Raw genomic sequence first — 24,079 nt, 5'->3', positions numbered from 1 at the left:
TTGTAGGCCACTTACAACACAACTATGTATTTCATGCCCACATAAAAATTTGTATCTAGTAATATTGAATCAAATTTTCCAGTTTGGATTACTCTTTCACATTGATTTAATTGATCCAGTACTGAACTGTGTCTCCTTTGCAGACATAATCTAAATCCTGAAGGAAACACCTGCCACTATGCCATTAAACTTAGGACAGCAATACACTTTATGAAATATACTGAAAAACGACTACAAACAAAGAACTTAAGGAATATTAATGAATATTTTTGTTTTGTTTTGTTTTGTTTTGTTTCACAATGGACCAAACTGCAGGTTCTCCTTCGGTGTTATTCAAAGCATCGTATGATTATATAAATTAATTTGCAGAGTATGTTTTTTGTACAATTGTGCACAACAGCACGTAATATGCAATTTGCCTGTCTTGGAAGGTCCGTTCACGATAGGTATCAGTTCTTATGCACGACCGAGGTACTCATATCACTAGTGCTATACAATATCATATGCTTTCAAATATGTTCATTAACTGGTCAGTCAAGTTGCTGTATATGGAATGTATGTGTATGTGTTCGTGTTCGGGTTTACCATTTTTTTCAACATTTTTTCAGTCATATAAACGACGGTGTCTACTTGTAGCAGTGAGCACAATGCCCAACTTTATAGTGCTGCCTCACTGGAATATCACGCCGTAGACACGTGGCATGATACCCCACCCAGTCACATTATACTGACACCGGACTGACCATTCCTAGCACTATCCCCTTAATGCTGAGCGCCAAGCGAGGAAGCTGCTAGTACCATTTCTTTACGTCTTTGGTATGACGCGGCCTCGAACCCACGACCTCCCGCACTCGAAGCGGACACTCTACCACTAGGCTACCGAGGCGGTCGTATATGGAATGTAAGTTTTTCATTTTCTGTTGCATATAACGTTTGAACTTAACGGCGAATGTTGTAAGGCGTCAAATATTAGTTAATAGCAGGAAGGAATTAAGCCAATATTTAGACAAATTAAACCTGTATAAGGAAACAAATTAAGACAGCACTGCATAAGGCAAGTGGATGCTAAAAACAAGTTAAATTTGAAAACAAGAAAAGTTAGTAATAAAAGTTTGCTGACTGGCTGTTTACGGCAAGTGACTGCTTAAAAACATTCTATGCCAATATTTACACAGTTACACGATGCATCTGTACTGACATGGAAATGCATCTGCAATGTGCGTGATATATTTTGTGCCCCAACCCTCCCTGGCGTATACACTCAAAAACAGTTTTGAAACATAAATAAAAAGTCTTTTTAATTCCTTTACTGTATGCACAGAAAATGTGTATTATAACAGAATGTTTTTATTATTTTTTCTTTGCTATTTTCTGACATTTTCCTGGTTTAGCGACAAAAAAAAAAATAACTGGAAAAACAAAACACAAAAAAAACCCTGCTCCTATCGTTAAATTGTCTACTCACTCACTCCAAACCCTGGAAAGCTTCTACGTCAATGACAAAACACATTTTCACAGAAGCAAAATGGATTTTATATCACTGTGAATAAAATACGGAAATTATCGCATGCTCATTAACGAGGTGGTTATTGTCGTTCATTCCAATGAACAAGCATCATGAAAACAATCTGGTAGAAAACATTGTCATCCGGGACGCTCCATTTGTCATTATTCCATCGATTGAGATACAGCCAATGTCTTATTTTCCTTATTCAGCATATTAGCACTCGTCGTGTATTGGAAACGGTTACTATAGCAACTGATCATACTTGGCCTGGCTGTTTAAGGCGATATATACAGCGGAGAAAATTATATTAGTTTACTCGCGTCGAATAATTCTAAATACGCCGTCTGGAATATTTTGGTACGTTTTCTACACGTTCCCTTTTGTAAAATCAAAGAGTAGAAGCTGATACATAGAGCTGAAATCAAGCATGTTATGTTTATGGAATATGACAGAACTCAGTGATGTTATAACAGAATTATTTACCAGGATAGCTTGAGAACTGGAACTTACACGACCATGAAGATTATTCAGTCTGAACGCTACATATGGAACTGATTAAGGTGAGTTCTCTTTAATGCGGATAGTATGAGCATGCCTACAGACACTGTGAGCATGCCTACAGACACTATGAGCATGCCTACAGACACATACCGCTTGTTCTATAAGAAATATTTTAAGTGTTAAAACTGTTTTAACAACCAATCTCATTTAAGTTATATGATATAACCATGTTGCACTTTTCATATATTCTGACAGAGATTTATTTATGGATAAGAAAACAAATGGATATACTTTATTACCTTCATCACCGAGATCAGGAAAAGGGAAATAATAATAGTATTTTGTATGAATATCTGCTATTAAAACATGTTTATTTGTCGTAATGTAGTAAAATTGTGCTTATGTTGGGCAACCAAGATAGAAAATTTAGATTTCAAAATACCTTTAGTGAAGATCTAACGTTGTAAGCCTTGCTGTCATTTTATTTATTTAGAACAGATTTGCAAAATGATGAAAATTGTCTAAGACTGTGTGTCAATGAAATGTGAAAAATAACACCCCTATGATAAAATAAAAGAATTTAAAATTTCTTCTACTGTCAAGTCTGAACCTAGTTGCCCGTCAGGTGTAGTGATGGATTTACAAGTTTGTGTTAAAAAAGATCGGATTGGATCTAAGTTCATGAAATAACTGAAATAACTGATAAAAGTCTTTTTTTTTACACACATATGCTACAAAAAAAATAATGAAAAAGAAGTTATTCTTTTAAAATACCATATGTTAACTTGTACTACCAGTCACATTTAAGGTCTGTAAATTATCCAGTTAATTCCTAATTCATTGTGCATTTTATAATGATTAAAGTATTCGCTTGGTGTTGTAATTGTTGTTCTGAATTGTTGTGCTGTTATTATAATTATTAACGTTTAAAACTACTGACATTTCCAAACATAAACTATCGCTTCATATCTGGCAAATGTTTATGTTTTTGCAGCGTATCTTCGAAAAAAAAAAGCTTATTGAAATAGTAATCTTGCCATGGATATATATATATATATTAAATAATCTTTTACAATTTAACATTGCAATATATATTTAATGTTTAACTACGGTGTCTCGGAAAGACCATCGCTGCATACAAAATGGTCCTATATTGACCAAACCCAGAAGTGGTCGTCAGCTTGTGCCAATGAAGATGTTCTTGTTATTGACAGTGTATATAACGCGGCAGATTATATTTATGCTAAAATATCTCTGTTGATGGAGTGAAACATTTAATGTAGTCAGATTTGAAGGGATCGGACATTAATACATATTTTACTGTGAAAGATGATAACCAGTGAGGTTAGTGTTACTTTGAAATCTTCCTTCTGATTTTAATTCTAACTGCAAAATATAAATCAGGCTTATAGACCAAATGGCTTCAAAGGAGGATGTCATGCAGACAAATAACTATTTGATGAAATTTAAGTCAATATTGTTATTACATGACTCCTTATGTAAATCACCGGTCCATAGTTTGCGCTGTTTACTGTACTTTATTTCAACATAGGTTTGCTGGGCTAGGGTCAAAACTAAAGACAACAATCACGTTGCTGTCTGAAAATGATAATAATTATTTAATGTGAAAGTGGGAAATTTCAGTAACATTCTTACCACTACAAGTCATACAGCGAAAGAAAAATGAAATAAAAATGCCGGATTTTAACATATCCGGTATTGTCTATAAATTTGGTCTGACAATTCGCAGACAGTCGTATGCTTATACCACACTAACATGTGTATTAATTCAATGAAATGAAAAAATAAACTGTTTGTTCATGCTAACAAATCTGTACCACCAATATTGCATTGTATGTTTTCCCCCTGTGATATTCATTATTAGGAATTAAATGCTTAATGTAATATTTCTAGCCCATAACTGTTGTTTTGTCATAATTGTACGTGTACTTAGATGCTTGTATTGGCATTACACTACATGTAAAGTAAAGTTTTGTGGTTTTTTTTTCTAAAATTAAAATTAAACTTTGATAAATATGGGTGAATTCTTTACCTCGATAAAAATCATTCTTCAGTAAAAGACAGTGGTACGGATAATGTCGCAAGCACATAGTATACCGCTGATGCACCCACTCCAGTAGTATTTTTGTCATCATTCTCACGTGCACACGTAATTTGAATATAAGTACACGTATAATATATTCGGCCGCGCATCTGTATATGCGTGCCCCTACAGACTTACGCGAGCACGTACAAAAATGTATACGTGCATTTATATATTTACGCGTGTGCACATACTTTTGAAATGTGCACGCAGGCTTTTAACCTAATCGGTATACCATACACCGCAGTGATACGACTAATTATTCAACACATGGGTTGACAACAGTTATTCTTATTCCAACCAGATATTACATCAAACAACGTTTTCTCAAAATAACAAATTGAAAAATAAACACAGGTGCAAACATACATATTTATGTAATCGAGAGTGAACTAAGTATCAACTGTTATAATCTCATCATAACCCTGAAATACGTTTTATATTTAAGATAGTTTTATGTACTTTACGATATTTTTTTCTCTCGGATAGGAGCGCTGGGGTAGGGCTGTTGCTTTCCATACCTTTCAGTATATTTAATGGTTCCAACCTTAATATGTTTATACAGAATGGGAAAGGCTAAAAGCAGTTTTACTGCTGCCAGGACCAAAAATACAGTATTGATGTTATTTTATAGCAGCTTACCCAACCTTAGAGCTCAGATCTACGGTGTTCCGACAGGGCCATTGTACTGACTGACTTAATATTACCGAACTTTAATGCATTTTGTAACTGATTCTTTCAAAATGGTTATTTTGTCTACATGTATAAATTACCGTATTTATATCAGAGACTCGAGGAGCGTTCCGATAGGGTCATCCGCGTACTGTCGCACTGTTTAGGTAAGGACGATAGTACGATAACACTATGAGATAGTAAGAATATACGATGCTATATCGCGAGATTGATTTTGTGCTGTCACATCATGCTATCGTGTTGTAGCATCGAGTTGTCGTGCTTCGCATTATGTTGTCGTAATTTTGCCCTTAACGCTGAAGGGGTCGACAGTGCGACAGATGGATGGCCCTATCGGAACACAGTATCCCTCTGAAAACTTATTGTCAACTATATAGATACAGCTTAAAAACAAATTGTTGCAATCAGTTATTGAAGTTTGGTCTGTAAGTTGGTCCAAAAATCAAAAAGTTATATTTGTTGGATTTATTTTTCGCCCCACCATGTATCCACAAGTATGAAAAATGGCATGGGGGAATGTCACTTAAACTTTTTTTTCTGCTGAAGTTTAATACACTACGCATAAGATATCACATAGAAATAACATCTTACTGCCATAGCCTTGTGCCGTGACGATAGCACGATAGCCGTAACGAGACACCATAACTTCTTGAACTCAAATTAGGTGTCAATATATGTCAACCTGCATTAAATATCCGCCATTAAGTAACAATTAGTAAGTAAGTAACCAAGTAACTAACATTTAGCATAAAGTATAAGGTTTTTGGCATTTTGCATATTGAAGTTAGCATGGCTCTCAGACTTTCTGTGGTACTGTGCTCTCTCGAATTTTAATGATATAAGAGACACAGAAAAATGACATCTTTATGGGTTAAATTGCATTTCTTTTGCAGTTTCTGATCGTAGATAAATAACATACAACTGTCACTAATGCTCTTCCGTAGAGACCTCATTCAAATTGTAACATTTTTAATTGAAAATTGTTATCATTCGAGTAGAGTCTTGTCCGACTGGCGCTTACAAGTTTCGTCATTGAATTATTAACTGAACACCGCGCTTCTCACTCTCTCTGTGTGTCTCTCTCACTCTCTCTTTCCCCCCCCCCCCCCCCCCCCCCCCCCCCCCCCACCACCACCACACACAAAAATCTTCAGTTTAAAGACATGTTGTAACAGATTAAAATCATCGAAAGTTCTGTCAAATTGTACAGCCTCATAAGGCTGCTTGATCTCGAAAGTATTTGTTAAAATGTCCTACGTCTGATAAAAGCGCTCTAATTGCATTGATCTATAATGAGGTGCAAGACCTAAATTGATTTGCAATACGTTCGACCATTTGTCTTGATTGTATTTGCAAATACGTGATATTAAATAAATGGAGTCACTGATAAAATTACGCCCCGTTATCTTATGTACTTGAAGCCCCACCTAGCGGCCTAGATAACCTAAAATGCCTTATCAGACCTAAAGTTTGGTTCACATATGAAGTGACAAGGTTTCTCATTTATTACGAATATCAGATACTATGCACATAAAATTTTGTCCTGAAAACTTCGAAGTTTCGAAAAAGTTTGCTTTTTAACACCATTTTTTGTTAAAACATTAACACAGGCTTTTAAGGAACAAAGATTCTACCAGTGTTAAAACAAAGTTGGATAGAATAATTTTTACCGAATTTCTACGAGAATTAAAAATAAAAAAAAGAGTTTTGTTTAAAAGTTAGAAATACATAATTAGCTAGAAATCGTTTTCCCCCTAAACATTAAAAAGACACTTCTGTCTGTTTAACTAAATCACGGAAAAGTCTGTAACCGTAAATGTGACTCTAACAGTAGACCACGAATGGTATTAGTGTTGTGTTGGCCTATATGGTGTTCGTTAAAACTATCCTCATGGGTAGTATAGTGTAAAATGTTGTTCAATTCTGAAATTTTGTTTTTGCTTGGGAGTTCGTAATACTGATTTATTTGAGTAATATGTAATACTAAATTAGTGACAATACACTTAAAAACACAGGACATACTTATCCAGGTAACGTTGTTATTCTTAATTATTTATAGGATGATTGAAATTTTACATTTTTGTTTATTTCTTCTGTTGTCTTGAAACGCCTTCATATCTTACATTAATTTTGTTGTTGGGGTTTAACTCAACTACTTGCCAGATATCTAGGTATTTTTCCCCGGTTATACCGTGTATTTTTGTCACCTATAAAATTGTCAATTAGGTTTTTGAAGTCCGTGCTGCTACAATTCCATATGGCTGTGAATTCCAAGATTTCAAACCGATGTCCTCTAGTACTTGATACTAAGAAGCGTGATACTTGCACTAAACAGTTTTTTCTTATAGAAAGCGAATGCTTTTGGAAAAAAAGCCCTATCATTGCACGGCTCTTTCTATAAATCGACACTACATAGTTTGAACGGTCTGAAGCTTAACACCATACTGAGAAATCATTTAATTTCGTGGTTTAAGCAAAAAACAACTTTTTCGTTGGGACATGGATTTCGAAACTGTAAAGATAACATAAAAATGTTTTGTTTTTTTTCGTTGGCATTAGATTTCATGGATTGACGCAACCACGAATATTAGCCCCCAAGAATGATTGTGATTTTACAGTATTTTGTTAGGGTAAAGTCAAAAGTTGCCATGATTAATTATGATTTTACAGCATTTTGTTTGGCTAAAGACAAAAGTTGCAGAAAAATATGAACATTTTTTGTATCATGTAATAAAAGACTTATTTCCGTTCAGCCGTTACGTACTACTGAGCCTAGTTCCTTTGTACAACGGGGAATAGATCTGACTGTTGTCCGGCATACCATTCATGAAGTGCAAAGTGTGAAATTTAATATCAAACCTTGCGTTTCTAGGTTGTGCATTATTTATTAATAAAACAGGACATGCATATTTTAACAATTTAATATCCTTTTCTATTTTACATCGATATAGGTAAAACATAAATATTGTAAGAAAAAGGAGCGTTGAAGGATCCCAAGTGTAAAAATAGCCACACATGTGAAATCATTTTTCCAAATATGTGAAAACATAAAATGTAAAGACGACGATGATAGATAACGTGTTCCGTGTCTAACAACATATCCGTTCTTATAAAAATACATGATTAATCATCTCACATGATGAACCAAAAACCATCCTTAAACAGGGGCGGATACAGGATTTGGTGTTAGAGGGGGCGTAAAATATTTTTTTTGTGTGGAGTAAGAAGTGGGGTTCGGGGGAATGCTCCCCCGGATTTGAAAACAAAGGATCCGTCTGGTGCGTTCTGGTCGTTCTGAGGTACTTTATTTGCTATTGACAAAGGACAGGATTTGTGACAAAATCAACCAAAATAACATGCTAACTATAGTCACATTTTATGAATTTGCGCAAGTATCTCTGATTCGCAGCCCGATTTCTGAGTTGTTTGTTTTGTTTTGTTTTTTTTTCTGTCTGGAGAATTGTGATATTTCAGAAAAATGTGACTTGCACTCATCTAAAGTTGCAGAATACTGTAAATAACATTTGTCTAAAACTGAGAACAGAATGTACATTTCAAAGTTACAAAGCAAAGCATGAAAAAGTCACTTTTGGCAACATACTGAAAATGAAAATTGAGTATAGATGGAACACAATAATTTTATATTCAAATAATGTTGATTATATGAATGCAAGAAAATTAATTTCCAATTGGAAAAATATTGTTTGTCAGCACAAATAAAAGAACTCGTGAAGTTTTCACTATACTTGTGTTTTCTTATCATTATTATTTTCAATATTATTACTGTATATTTTATCATCCTATATGTAATATAATAATAATAATAATAATAATTATTATTATTATTACTATTATTATAACATTAAAGTAATAGTTACTATATCATATAATATCAAAATAATAACTTTTATTATTATCATTCCACATTCACGAAGAAAAATTAATTTCTTTCTACTCCACTGCACACATCTTCATGGTCTAGTTGGGGTCCCTGCTGTGCTAATTGCCCTCTAATCAGTTGCTGTTACATAATCGCTGATAAGCAGCAGATAAGATGGGAGTTGTATATAAGATTTGGGGGGGGGGGGGGGGGGCACTTATATAGTAGTGAATCTAGGCCTTTCAGAAAAACCCACAACTTTGCTGAAAAGATTAAAGTATTATCGTGTTAGTTACCGAGCATCTCGTGGCAGTTTCAAGCATTAACGCGAAATTCTGCGCTTAAACATTTTCAGAAAATAAATAAAAAATATCTAGAAAATAGTAAGTATTGCTGAAATGTTTTCATGAAAAAAAAAACACACACACATTTCCTAGAAAGTTTACAAATTATCGTGTTAGCTAGGCAGAAATATCCCAAAATTCAGGCAGTGAATACGCGGTGTCAATACAGGAAAACTGTATAGACACTTTTTCAACTTCTGTCAGCTTAGTAAATAAACTTAGATAATTCACGGATGTTTAACGACCCCAAACTACTGAAGATTTGACAATCTCGAAATAGCCATTACATTACAAACACATATAAACATCTAGGTTCTTTTATACCGAACTGAATACGCTAATGAACACCAGCGAGAAAATCAGTTTATATGGGATGGTGTTTCGCAAACATTTTATAGCAAATCATTCTCGTATTCATTCCATATCTGAAAAGAGTGTATAACATATCCGTGCCAGGAATACATGTATGTTTCGTTAATTTCTGATTATTTTCAACAATTTAAAATAAGATCATCTATAGCAAAGAAAGATTCGGAGTGAATACTTAGTACTTAACCTTCTTGCTACTGGAGAGTCGTTTTGTTCGACAGTTTTAGGTACTTTGGTTTTGGACTACAGTTAAAATTACCCCCCGAATTGCGGTTGGAGAATTGTAAACCTGCAAATAAAGATCACAATTATCTCTTTCCGTTTAACCAAAGATAATATAATTATCTGTTTTTATAAACCATGGGTCGTGTTTTTTTCATTCGCAGGGTTGTCTGTACAACCAGTTTTGCTGTTTAGTGTTGTTTTTAGCAAATGAAATTCAAATTTGAACAATGTGGAAGAACATGATCTGTATGGAGCATGCGGCTCGTATACTTTTTGTATACTTAATTTCTTGTAGTTGTTTTATACTTGTTTTCCTTGCAGATTCCATCTTTTGGACCACGTCCATAGAATGAGTGAGTGCAACGACAAGGTTCCTATATGGCGGGTTGTGTTACTATTTATAGTATGCCTGGCCGTCTATTTATATCTGTACACGAATGCCTTCGATGGAATGCAGAATTCTTCAGTGTTCCGGGTTGTTGAAGGAGATTTGCAGGTAAAATGGTTTTAGAAGTTCGTATACTTATCGACCGTAAAACTATGGAACGCCACAGCTGCCTTCTGTTTATACGTTTTAAACGGTAAGATAGTCATGTCAGTTGGTGATGTGCGTTTCACATTTCGTGATGTGCATTTACTATGTCGTGCAGTAGATACGTTAGTTCGTGATGTGCATTTCACATTTCATGCAGTAGATAAGTCAGTTCGTGATGTGCATTTCACATTTCGTGCAGTAGGTAAGTCAGTTCGTGATGTGCATTTCACATTTCGTGCAGTAGATAAGTCAGTTCGTTATGTGCGTTTCTGCATTTTACATTTCGTGCAGTAGTTAAGTCAGTTCGTGATGTGCATTTTACATTTCGTGCAGTAGTTAAGTCAGTTCGTGATGTGCATTTTACATTTCGTGCAGTAGATAAGTCAGTTGGCAATGTGCATTTTACATTTCGTGCAGTAGACATGACTACATCACCGTTTAAGAAGTATAAGCGGAAGGTAGCTTTGGCGTGCCATAGTAAACCATTCAATAAGTGTTATACTACATGACATCAGGAAAGACTTGTAATAATTATTTTTATGCCCCCGAGGGGAGGCCCGAGGGGAGGCATAATAATTATTAGTTTTCAACTGTCCGTCCGTTCATTAGTTCGTTAGTCACAACATTAACTTTTTGCATGAAGGCACTTTACTCGCGAACCACTGCACCCAGGACCTTCAAACTTCACATGCTGATAGTACTTATTGAGTACACAACTCCTACTGACTTTAGGGTCACCAGATCAAAGGTCAAGGTCACAGGGGCCAACGTTAACTTTTTGCATGAAGGCACTTTACTCGCGAACCACTGCACCCAGGACCTTCAAACTTCACATGCTGATAGTACTTATTGAGTACACAACTCCTACTGACTTTAGGGTCACCAGATCAAAGGTCAAGGTCACAGGGGCCAACGTTAACTTTTTGCATGAAGGCACTTTTCTCGCGAACCACTGCACCCAGGACCTTCAAACTTCACGTGATGATAGTACTTATTGAGTACACAACCCCTACTGACTTTGGGGTCACCAGATCAAAGGTCAAGGTCACAGGGGCCAACGTTAACTTTTTGCATGAAGGCACTTTTCTCGCGAACCACTGCATCCAGGACCTTCAAACTTCACATGCTAATAGTACTTATTGAGTATACGACCCCTATTGACTTTGGTCAAGGTCACCAGGTCAAAGGTCAAGGCGCTGCGGTGGCATTTGTCACCATTAGTGACAGCTCTTGTTTTATTTTTATTTATTTTTTCAAGATTTGAGATAAGACCGGTCAACAGCACAATTATAGACCGGCAAATTATATAAGGACTGAGGAGTCCTGTGACAATGAAATCTGTCAAGCCTTCTTCTATGAGATTACACGATACATATTCATGTCCGTCGTTATTTCAGTGAATACAGTTCAAATATATATCTAAAAGTAAATTGAATCCATTCTTTTTTGTTTTATGTTGCAATGGAAAGAAAATGGCTTTCCTTTTTAATCAAATGTTGAAATGTTCGTAACTTCCTCATTTCTTAGCCGATTTAGAAAATTCTTTCACAGATCTTCAGGAGAAATTATAAAACATTTAAAAACCCTTCAACCACTTAGTCTTATGACGTCGTTTTAGTTCAATGACAAATCGTAGCTACTTGAAATAACATATCTACATGTTACATATAAAATTAAAGCATGCGATGACAAATACAATTGAAGACCGGGATCCTATAGGATCGCAATACCTACTATTTAGTTTATACAAATTTGTTTTAGTTCAATGGCGATGAAAACTTCAAGCTTATTGAAACCAATCTCGAGTCTGCTTCCTGGAAAAAAACAGTACTGGTGTCATATGAGAAGTCATGGTCTACATAAATAAATTATCCGAAAAATAAAGCAGTCTAAAATATCGAAACTGTGTTTGAAGAAATGTATAGAAACGCACAGTGACAGTGTTCTAGATCTTTGCTCTACATAAGCATGTGCATTATCAACCGTCTTCAAGTGAATCATCACATCGTATACGACAGATTTTTCGATTATATTATCCACAGCGTCGAGCTACAGTTTGCACTATCATGAAGCAACTTCCTTTTTTTTTTGGTGAAAATAAAGTCATCTGAGAAAAGAAAAAAAAGACCTGTACGATTTTATAAAACAGTGACTCTTGCCAAAATGTAGGGTCTTGAACAATTATAAAAAAAACTACTTGTTTTCTCTGTACATACGGTCATGATGATTATAAAGTTGGTTAGGGCAGTGTTAGTATAGTTTATGTAAGTTTGCTTTAGCTCAGTTGTGATGAAAATTTCAAGTTTATTTGAACCATTCTCGACTCCGCTTCCCGGAATAACCAATAATAGTCTCAAATTAGAAGGTGTGGTAGAGACCACAGTGGGCTCAAATTAACGAGCCCTTGGTTGACTCGAAGGCCGGCACATTAGCCACTAGACAACCGTTCCCCTTTTATGACGATGTCGTTGATGATGTAGATGATGGCAAATAATTACAAAAATAATAATGATTATTTCGTTTTTTTTTGTGTTTTTTTTGTTGTTTTTGTTTTGTTTTGTTTTTTGTTTTATTATAAACATATTTGAATTCAGGAATGAAGCGGTTTTTTTTTACTTAGAGCCTAAAGTGCATTTTGCTTTTCTTTTATAGGCTGTGTGGAAAGACAAGTTTGGGTCCGTTTCATACTATCTAAAACTAATGGAACAGTCCGATAAGAGTCTGAAAATAGAAGTCTCTGCATCTGATTCAAAATCAACTTCCGCCACAACACGACCGCCAAGCACTGCAGCAAAACAAACGAAAGACGACTCGGCTCGTGTAAATACTACATTGTTGGAGAAATTAAAGTCTGAAATTTTAGCAAATAATTCGGAACCTTTACTCACGCTCTTTACGTCATGGAATGATAGTCCAGAAAAATATTTGGTGCATAATTTAACGTTATACAACTGGAAGGCGTTACGCCCGTTTGTGATACCGGTGATTTTTACAAACGAGAGCTCAGTCGCAGATGAATGCACAAAAAATGGTTGGGAAGCAAGACATATCAGTGTGGCAGCAGCAGACGGTATTCCTGTTTTAAAATACATGTACAAAGACGTGATGGATAATTATAATTCTACGTTTTACGCGTATAGTAACGGTGATATTTTATTTACTGATACGCTCATAAATACGTTATTTTATGTGAGAAATTCAAGTTTAGATTTAGATAAACCTGTAATGATGGTTGGCCAGAGAAGCAATGTCGATAATGTGACAGAATCCGAAGGATCTACTTGGGGTAATATCACAAAAATAGCGAAGGAGCGGGGTAAACTGTTCACCGGTTGGGCGGAGGACTACTTTATAACTCCGCGCTCATTTCCGTGGAATGATATAGCGGAAGTTGTAATAGGGCGGAGAGCATACGATAACTGGTTGGTTTATAATTCTAGAAAATCCAAACATTCTGTGATCGATAGTACAAAAACTCTTCTTGCTGTGCACCAGACGACAAAAGCTGGCAATTTTGAAGGTCATGGCCATAAAAATAGAGACTACAATCACAATTTATTAGTTAAGATGTACAAACGTATAAAATATAACGCTGGCGTTATAGAATGTGTTGAGAGATATACAGCCTACGAAAACGGTATTGTTGTTGTTAAATCCAGAGTAGTTCACAAATCATGCGCAGTTTGATAATAGGGCATATACGTTCGCACCTCACCTATCACGCGATAAAACTATTAGGCGACTCCCACCTGCAGGTAACCTGATTAATTACCAGCGGAGAGCGACAACAATAAATATGACAACTCGCTTTATATAATAATGAAGTTCTTTTTGTCAATGGAGGAATCAGTCAAGCTCCTGTGGAGGTTCCTCAAGTGTATAACATATACTTAACGCAATTTTTCCATAATTGTTATAGCATCCTAAAAATTACCCTGTTTGTCAGTCTTGAAAAATGTCACATATTTTGAAATTCCTAAATATAGTTTTAGAAGAATAGAATTTTATTCATTTTACCACAACAGTCAATTTATAAAAAAAATGTATATTTTTAAACTGAAAACGGAACGAGGTCGTAAACAGTCTTAAATACTTCGATCCCATGTTTTATGTTGCTGATACCATTGTCATGGTTGTACTGTTATTTTTTAATAATGTTATTGTATGTCGTCAGGTATTCAGTTGACATAATTTGCGCCAATATGAAGTTCATGTTTTATGTACTCAGAAATGGTGTTTTGCGGAGCAAGTTATTGTTACTGCAAGCTTTATTTTTGTTGAGCAATATAGTCAGATTTATTGCAGGGATGTTTCTTGTTAAAACTATTTAATATGGTAATTTTATAAGGTTTTTTTTTGTTCAGTTTTAGTCACAATTATGTAAGATTCCTTTTTTGTTAATCAAAAGTAAACATGTATTGAATGGTTTGTCGGTCAGTAGTTAAACCATTCAGTGGGCGTATCATTAATACATGACAGAAGGATTTCATTTGTACATTTTTTTTATATTTTACATTTTTGACTTCTTAGTCCAGTAAACATTCGTCATTAAAGCACAATTCACGGACGGGTGATTCATGTAAGGCGTCTCTCATGTAATAAAAACTCGGACATCAGGCAATAGTTTTTAACTGTTGACCGGCAAGCAATTAAACAATTGTTGCCATGAGTTTGTAAATCATAGATTATCGTTTTCAATGAGTTGAGTGCGGTCGTTTTCGGCCTGCTTGAAACTTAGTATTTTACTGTTTACTTATCTTTTCCTAAATTATTTTATCAATGTCACTGGAACAATCTTATCAAATATTTTTAACTTGGCTAAGTATGTATAAACTGAATATGCACAGCTGCATGTCATAAAAGCCATTTGTTAGTGACAATACATTTTTATACAGTGTTCAATTAAAAATCTGAAACACATTTATTAAAACAATAAATTCACGACCCAGTTGTAAAGATTCAAGATTTTCAGGAATTCGCTTTTTGTAAGACGTTCGCAAACCATCGGGAATCCCTAGTGTTTTCTTAGCCGTGGGTGACCATTTCTTTAGCCGAGGTAACTGTGGCGACGTAATTCTATCTTTAAAAAAGGCCAAGATGCAATTTATGGACAAAGTTGTGAGAACATTTTGGTCACAAATTTTGCTTACTATGTTAAACATGTTGGAATTATTTGAATATACATATATTTGCAACAGAATGATTAAATTGCAATGATGAATAAAAGGCTATTGGCCATCATTTACAACACATAGATAGAAGTAGCATACATGTGTAGTAGGGAGTCGTAGTACACCTGTGCAGTAGGGAGTCGTAGCACACCTGTGCAGTAGGGAGTCGTAGCACACCTGTGCAGTAGGGAGTCGTAGCACACCTGTGCAGTAGGGAGTCGTAGCACACCTGTGTAGTAGGGAGTCGAATTCCAACCATGAAGATCCGAAAGATACAGCGGGTTATTTTTCATTAGCACGTGTTATGCGTGTCATTTTTATATTAATTGCTCGCATGCGGATAAAATTAGTGATTTTTGAAGTTTGTTAAAGCTTGCACTTTGTAAAAAGGAATTTTATCAACTTTGAATGAGTACAGTATAAATTTAAATACTATGTTGCCAATGGAGACGGGGTCTGGGTTCAAGGTCATAAACTGAGTGTGAAGATCAATCTTAAAACTGGTTGCTTCTGATGCTGGTCTTCTCTGATGAATGTGTACAAAAATGTCAAAGACAGGTTATCAATTTAAATGTTTTTTCATTATACATGGGACCAAAATATTTTGTTTATAGAGAGCCCATACTTCCTGTATACAAACTAAGTCTTGTCAAATATTCTTTTAAATGGATATGCCTAAAATTTCATTTTTTTACAGAGGTAGACAGCAGTTAATATTAGATATCGAAAATGATAACTCAGTATTATTAAGTTAATGTGTATCATATAAAATACAGCTATATTCATTCGACTTTGCATCAAATTTGAATAGCGTTACTGACAGTTTTGAGAGATGTGTTTTACATATCTTATGTATCAAAACAGTGTTTTTATAGATAAAAAGTGTTTAAAATGTACAGCATTATTTTGTTTTTCTTTTTATTGCATTTACTATTTAATGAAAGCAATGTTTTCCAATTTCTAAAAAAATTTACATAAATCTGCAGCTTTAATCTTGTTATACCAGAAATATTTTATATCTGAGTGGTTAAATTGATTGATGTTTTATTGTATATTAGATCTATATAATACAGAGAATGGAGGTCTTTCAATACGACAAATAAAGTTTTATTAATTGTATACTGTGTATTTGTATTGTTATAAATGATCTGGAGCGATGTTCATCGAAGCAGGAGCATAGGAAAAATCGGAATTTGATTGAGAAGGGACAGAATAATTTACTGTTGTTCTTTTGGCATAATGTCGGGAACAATGTTTGGGGCTTGGAAAGAGGAGGGGCGTTTACAAAGTTTTAGAATGGGAAGGAAAAAGTGCATTTACAGTGGTTTTGACCCGTGCTCGGAAGCATTTATGTTTTGGACTCAGAAGATGGAGATTTAGGGCGGGGAAGGAGGGGCGTTTATATTTTTGGGATTGGGAAATCAGAGAAGCATTTTAAGTGTTTTGGACCAATGTTTGGGAGCGTTTATGTTTAGGACTGAGAAGGCGGAAGATGTTTAAAATGTTTCAGAGCAGGGAAGGAGGAGGTGCATTTACAGTGTTTTGTTTACGTTTTTGGCACCGTCTTTGAGGCTGGGAAGGAGGAGAGGCGTCTGCAATGTTTTGGACTGGGAAGGAGGAGAAGTATTTACAGTGTTAACGTGCAATATTCAGGACCAATTTAACGTATTGTGCAAACTGTTTGAGGCTCGGAAGGAGGGGCGATTACAGTGTTTGGTACTGGGAAGGAAATATCGAAGTTTTGTTTACGTTTTGTACACAATCCTTATGGCTGGGAGGGGAAAGCAGAATTTACAGTGTTTTGTTACGTTTTAGGCACAATATTTGGGACTGGGCAGAAGAGGAGCGTTTGCAGTGTTTTGTTACGTTTTGTGCACAATTTTTGTGGCTGAGGAGGGGCGTTTACAATGATTTGGTGGTTGAATGTATAATGTTTTGGGCAAAATATTTGGGGCTGAGGAAAAGGAATGCAGGAGTGATTATCAAGTTTGGGGTTAGAAAGGTAAGATGTGTTTATATGCAGTTTCGGGTTGGAAGAGGAAATGTGTTTTATGAAGTTTTGGGTTAGGAATGAGAATATGTAGGGTTAAGAAGGGCTTTGGGATTAGGAGGGAGAAAAAGCATTTGCAAGTTTTGGGTTTGGAGTGTGGAGAAGTTCACTTTGTTTGGGTATAGGAGGGAAGAGGAGCGTTTACGATGTTTAGGACTGGGAAGAAAGAGATGCGTTTACAAATATCAGGGATGGGAAGGAAGAGGGACCTTATAAAGTTTGGTTCTGGGAACAAAGAGGAGCATTTACAAAGTTTGGAGTTGCAACGGAAGAGAATGTACGAAGTTTGCTTGTAGATACTATGTCTGTGGTGAGGAAGCATTAAAATGTGCCGCTTCTTCGCCCCTAGGACGGTCAGACCCACAACATGAAAATTTTGAATGTATATCTTTGATCGTGCGCCCAGTGCAGATATTGATTTTTTTTATAAATTAATACATGACCGGACACCGCAACATATAGCTCACAAACTGCGACAAACAGAGACCAAACTCGATAAAAATTATGGTTATATCTGTTTAAACACTCATTGGACATTTATTGATATCATGAAGTAGGTTGGAAAATCTAGATAATAATCCCCCACTTGAAGTATTTTTAAGGATTGTGTTGTGTAATACTATCAGAGCGTGTTGGTAAATTAGGGACTTGCATTTCAGCAGGATTTAAGCAAAGCAATTATTCATATCTGATATCACAGCAGAGTTCAAGTGTTTCACAAATAGTAATTGCGCAATAACATGTACGGAATTTAATAAAGATTACCCTAAGATAAACATTCGTACTGATCTGTAACAGGATGTAACATTTTAGATAAAGTGACAGTGAGCTTTACACACATATCGGTTGCTATTGACACCTCAACACATTGTGTGCTGTTATCAGTAAAAAACAAAACATTTATCAGCAAAATGTCTTACCCAGGGCGTCAAGTGATATTATGAGTCAAAAATATAGGTAAGATCCAGAAATATAGGTATCTGGGGCCAGAAATATAGAATATTATAGGTTCCCTAAAATAAAGAAAACAAGTCAGATTTATACATAAAAACTTCAGGAAATGGAAAAATGGAATATTCCAAATTTCAAAACAGTAGGACTTCAACCAGCTATTTAAAGCTTTCCAAAAGATGGGCTGAGCAGGGTCACTACACCTGGAAGGAATACAAATTCCAAAGTCCTAAAAGTAAACATATTATTAATAATCTCGAATATTATAGAAAACACCCTTTTCAAAGATTTTTAACAAATTTTGTATTCTATGATTACCCAAAATTCGAAATTATAGGTATTTGTAGGTATTTTAGCCAAATATAGGATTTTATAGGGTATTATAGGTAAATACCTGAAATATAGGAAAATATAGGTAAGGGGCATATAAGTATTTTACTTATGGTGATTTCTCAGATAGATGATCAACTCCCAAGGCTGCAGTCAGTGGTTGCTGAGGAATACTCCGGATAAAATATGGTACTACTGTATACCAATGTTAAAAAATCAAAGGGCAATAACTCAGTGAAAAATTACCTGACCTGAACATTTATTTATTCATTTATTTATTTATCTATTGTTGGGTTAACGTCACAGCGACACAATTATAAGTCACTTTCCAGCTTTGATGGAGAAGGAAGATCCCAGGTGCCCCTCCGTGCATTATTTCATCATGCGCGGGCACCTGGGTAGAACCACCGACCTTCCGTAAGCCAGCTGAATGGCTTCCTCACACGAAGAATACAAGTGAGACTCAAACCCACATTGATGAGGGGCAAGTGATTTGAAGTCATCGACTTTAACCACTCGGTCACACAGGTTCCCTGACCAAAACATGAAGACAATATGCACAGCCCTTCTTATGAGTGAAGTTTTCTATGAAGTTATTAACTTTTAATGTATTCTAGCCAGCGGTTGCTTAGGAATACTCAGGACAAGAAATGGTATAAGTGGTTGCAAACAAAAATTGTACTTCAGTATACTACTGTTGAATAATCAAAGGGAAATAACTCAATGAAAAACCTTCAGAACGGAAAATGAAGACAGCATGCGCATCACCTTTTGACAGTAAAGTTTCCTAACAAGTTTCGCTAAATTCCAACCAGTCAAAATTGTAGGACAGAAGAACAAAGCGGCAACTATATGCTTCGGTGAGCATAACAATCTACATTTAATTAATGCCAGTTTTCGAACCAACAGTGGTGAGGGGCAAGTCATTCAAAGTTCAAGACTTTAGAGGTCAGTTAAACTGAACAATTAAGAACATATGGTGACTGAAAATATTGTTATACGGATGAGCCCAGGTGTTGCTTTGAACATTGCTCAATGTAAAGCCAGAACCTCTTGCTAGAACCACCTTTATTTTATAAAGCAAGACGGCTGTTTTGATTTCTACAATTAGCCCTAGTTCTTTCTATTGAGATTGAAGCCAGCCTTTTAATCACTGTGCCACTGAAGTCTGCACAAAGCTAGCTTACAATCTACACATGCATTACATGAACAATACATAATATAAAAACAAAACGCTAAATATAGATGGTATACCAGTTTTTATTCTTCCAATAATGATATAAACCCATAGACACAAGATAGATAGTCTTTTGACCTAGTTTACTGACGTCAGACACGTGTTCTTACTATAACTGGCAAAGCGGTGAAGTCTGTCTAAGTATTACATCTAGTCTGGATTGCAACTACCTGAATGAATTTTCACTTCCTTGTATCTTTTTTCAAGTGCGATAGTATGAAGAAATCTAGTTTAACCCTCTTTATTGAATTCAGGACTTTATGTAGGAATATTTATTTTATCTATTCATGGAACAATATATAGAGCACAGTTTATGTCCTTATGCTCCTTTGAGGTTACTGGGTTCGTGTCAAACTTGACTTCCTGCTAGCTTTTTCTATCTTCTTTACAGGAGATCATGTAAAATGACTTCCTGTTCACGTTTTTATCTCTTTTGCTGGGGTTCTTCAGGATATTTTTCTTCAACTGTCGGAAGTACACTAAATTCTGGAATCTGTAATATTGAAGCAAAAGAACTTTAATATTTTATACATTCAATATAACAGGTCTAATATGAAATAAGGCAAAGCCTCAAAGCGAGCTCAAAGAAATCGGATTTAGCTAAAAATATTATGCATCATTTATTTGTCACAAAGAAACTATTCACTACTCAAAAGATTTCGCGAGAAACTATTCACTTGAAAAAAAGTCTACATTTAGTGTCACCATACCTGTAACAGTGAATATCATACGTTGCAAATTTTATGGGAAGACGGTGTCACGGTGACGTCATTACCGCGATCCCGTGGCCTTCTGCTTATTAATGACATTTTTTCCATTTTCTGGCCGATGCTTGATCTTTTAAATGAAAGTAATATTTTTTTTTTCAAACAACTGGAAATCTTTCTTGCTTTATTGTTGAGTGATGAATATTTTTTAGCAATTGAATGAAGTTCTATATTCACTGCGGAAAGAAGTATCTCCTGTGAGCACCGGTCCGCTAGGATGCGCTTTTTCAGAACTTCCGACGAAACTTTTCAAATCCATCACCAAGTGTGAAAGTATACTTGCGTTACCGTAAAGCTCGATTCTCGAGCTCGCTGCTATATGAGATCTTGGTCATCAGGAAAGCCAAACATTCAAACAAACTTTCTATCTGATGATCCAACAAGTAAATTCTGGAGAAGTATGCACACAGTTGTGTGACACATGCACGGACAGACATGACATTGTCAAAAACAATACTGATTCATCTGATTTTGACTCTAAACACGAAAAAAAAAAGTTTATTTAATTAAATGAAAATTCAAATGGTCATTGATTCGTGATTTTTCAATTAGTTTCAATGGATTATTAGTATATACTCAAAACAAAGTATAAAATATAAATAAATTTGTTGGACTTACCACAGGCTCCACAAGTTTAATCTGTAGTTTTAAATGTTGAACATTTGACCTGTCTATCCTGATCTGTATCATAACACGGTCAAACACATATAGAGTCACTGACTCACAGCATTGGGTATTCTCCTACAATAAAAATTAATTTGTTATAGAGAGATATAAACATTTAAACATTTAAAATGGATCAAAACAAGAGCTGATTGTAGAACAAACGTTCTCCAGTCATTGTTGTTTAAAACCATTTAAATCTGAGGTCATGATGACCTTGACCTTTGGCCTTAAAAATGAAATGATTAATCTAAAGGCTTCAGACAATCATCCCAAGTGTAACCATTGTAGGCCCCAGAACTTCCTTGTTACTGTCTGGAAACAAAATGACCGACACACTGACCAATAATAGCAAAACATTTGCCCTATTTTCTTCAAATGGGTCATAATAATAAAATAACAAAAGGGCTAAGATGGCCCTAAGTCGCTCACCTGAGTAACATACCATAACAGTTTAAACATGTTTGACCGAGTGATTTCATGAAGACAAATATTCTGACTAATTTTCATTAAGATTGAACCAAAAATGCGGCCTCTTGAGTGTAAACTTTTTATCTATAAAACACTGACTGTTTTGATACACAAGATATGTAAAAATATCTCTTTCATTTGACCTAGTGACCTATTTTGACCCATCATCACCAACGTTCGTACTTGTCCAAGATTTCAACAAAAAGACAAACAGACATTTTGTCAAAGTTTTGGGAATACTGGAGCAAAAATATGGCCTCTAGAGAGTATACAAGCTTTTCCTTGGTTTTGAGCTAGTGACCTAGTTTTTGATCTCGCGTGACCAAGATTTAAAATCATCCAATACATCATGATAACAAACATTCTGACCAAGTTTTATGAAGATAGAATAACAAATGTTGCCTCTCGAGTGTAAACAAGCTTATTTTTGATTGACATGGTGACCTAGTTTTTGACCCCACACGACCCAGATAAAAAATCATCCGATATTTCATGTAGAACAACATTCTGACCAAGTTTCATGCCTATCAAATGAACAAGACTGTTAACAAGCTTTTCCTTTGATTTGACCGGGTGACCTAGTTTTTGACCCCATATGACCCAGTTTCCAACTATCCTAGGAGTCATCAAGATAAACATTCTGACCAAGTTTCTTGAAGATAGGGTTATAAATGTGGCCTCAAGAGTGTTAAGAAGCTTTCCCTTTGACTTGCCCGGGTGACCTAGTTTTTGACACCAAATGATCCAGTTTCAAACTTGACCTAGATATCATCAAGATAAAAAATCTGATCAAGTTTCACGAAGATAGGTTAATAAATGTGGCCCCAATCTGTTAACAAGCTTTTCCTTTGATTTGATCTGGTGACCTAGTTTTTGACCGGACATGACCCAGTTTCGATGCAAGCCTAGAGGTCATCAAGATAATCATTCTTTGCAAGTTTGTATCAAATCAAAGCATTAATGAAACCTCTATATGGCTGAAAGGGCCATAATAGAAATAGTTGCATGTTTTAGGGGCAGTAACTCTAGAACCCATGATGGAATCTAGTCGGTTTTCGAAAGGAACCGAGATCTTATTGTGACTTAAGTTGTGTGTTAGTGTTGTTAAAATTAGATATAAAATTTCACTTTTATTATGTCCACAAGGTAAAATTAACAAATTTCGGCCCTTTCAGGGGTCAATCAGGGACCGTAACTCCGTAGCCTATGATTGGATCTGACAGATTCATCATGGAATCCAAGATTTATTGTTGTTGAAGATATTTTGCATGTTTGTATCAAATCAAACCATAAATGAAGTTTCTATATGTGTGCAAGAGGCTAAATAGGAAATTTTGGCCCTTTAAGTGGCCGTAACTCTTGAACCCACGATGGGATCTGACCAGTTTTCGAAAGAAAATGAGATATTATACCAGTACAAATTTTGTGAAAATTGATTGCAAAATGTGGTCTCTGTCGTGTTCACAAGCTAAAATTAGCAACTTTTGGCCATTTAAAGGGCCATTACTCTGGAACCCATGATTGGATATGGCAATGTTTTTTTAAAGGAAACGTGATATCATGCAAATACAACTTGTGTGCAAGTTTGATGAGTTGTGTGCAAGTTTGATTAAAGTTACATCAGAACTTTAAGAAATCCACACGTTTTTTTTTATTTCTTGGTACACTTTGAAGTTAAATGGAAACAAGAAGTCATTACCCTATTACACTTATAATTATACTATTGTATTGTTTATAAAGTCACGAATACCTATATATGTGATAATAAATTGTCATGCTTTGGAAAATATAATTTATTTTGCCTCTAAAGTAAAAAAAATTAAAAAAAAATTTGGGTGATTTTCTCTATCGTTCAATGTAAGTGAGGGTGATACTTTTTAAACACAGGGAAGCAAGAAAAATGTTTAAGTTAGAATAAATATCTTTTACATCAAATTTAAAGAGAAGAAACTGATGTATACTGTCATATCTGATAAAATATTCACAAACCAAAACACATATTTGAAATTAATCATTGAAAATAAATTTCCTATATAATCTATTGCTCAATGTAATATCAGCAGGGAAACCAATATTGATTATCGGAGTTTCAAGGGGAGCAACCTACTACGATAAGCCAGTCAAATATAATAAAAGCTGGGAACAGAATACGCTATTGAACATCAGCGAGACGAAATCAGTTTATATGGGATGGATTTTCGTGTTTGTCTTTTTTATGAAATAAATCTCGTGTTCATTTCATTTCTGAAAAGAGTTTACATATCCGTGCCAGGAATACATG

At 35.2% G+C, this 24,079-nt stretch overlaps 2 protein-coding genes across 6 annotated transcripts in view; both read left to right on the top strand.

Annotated features, from left to right (window-relative positions):
• Positions 1-1,701: 1,701 nt before the first annotated feature.
• Positions 1,702-24,079, top strand: part of LOC123548761 (uncharacterized) — a 45,542-nt gene continuing 23,164 nt past the window's right edge. Inside the window, exons 1-3 of one of the 4 annotated variants that reach the window (XM_053546057.1) lie at positions 1,702-2,067; positions 9,945-10,119; positions 12,811-15,727. In XM_053546057.1, coding sequence (XP_053402032.1) covers positions 9,973-10,119; positions 12,811-13,845 — 1,182 coding nt within the window. In that variant the 5' untranslated portion in view covers positions 1,702-2,067; positions 9,945-9,972 and the 3' untranslated portion in view covers positions 13,846-15,727. Of the gene's footprint in view, positions 2,068-6,654; positions 6,836-9,356; positions 9,494-9,944; positions 10,120-12,810; positions 15,728-24,079 lie in introns of those variants that run through there. The other 3 variants (XR_008371380.1, XM_045336295.2, XM_053546058.1) reach the window with 3 other exon arrangements.
• LOC123548760 (uncharacterized) overlaps positions 23,945-24,079 on the top strand; it is a 169,156-nt gene continuing 169,021 nt past the window's right edge. For both annotated transcript variants that reach the window (XM_053546056.1, XM_045336294.2), the window contains exon 1: positions 23,945-24,078. The gene's annotated coding sequence lies outside the window, so the exon portion shown is untranslated. The remainder of the gene's footprint in view (position 24,079) is intronic.

This window comes from Mercenaria mercenaria, chromosome 6 (genome assembly GCF_021730395.1).
Source record: "Mercenaria mercenaria strain notata chromosome 6, MADL_Memer_1, whole genome shotgun sequence".
Taxonomy (NCBI): Eukaryota; Metazoa; Mollusca; class Bivalvia; order Venerida; family Veneridae; genus Mercenaria; species Mercenaria mercenaria.
Note: the sequence above shows the minus strand (reverse complement) of the source record. Positions and strands in the feature narration are given on the sequence as shown.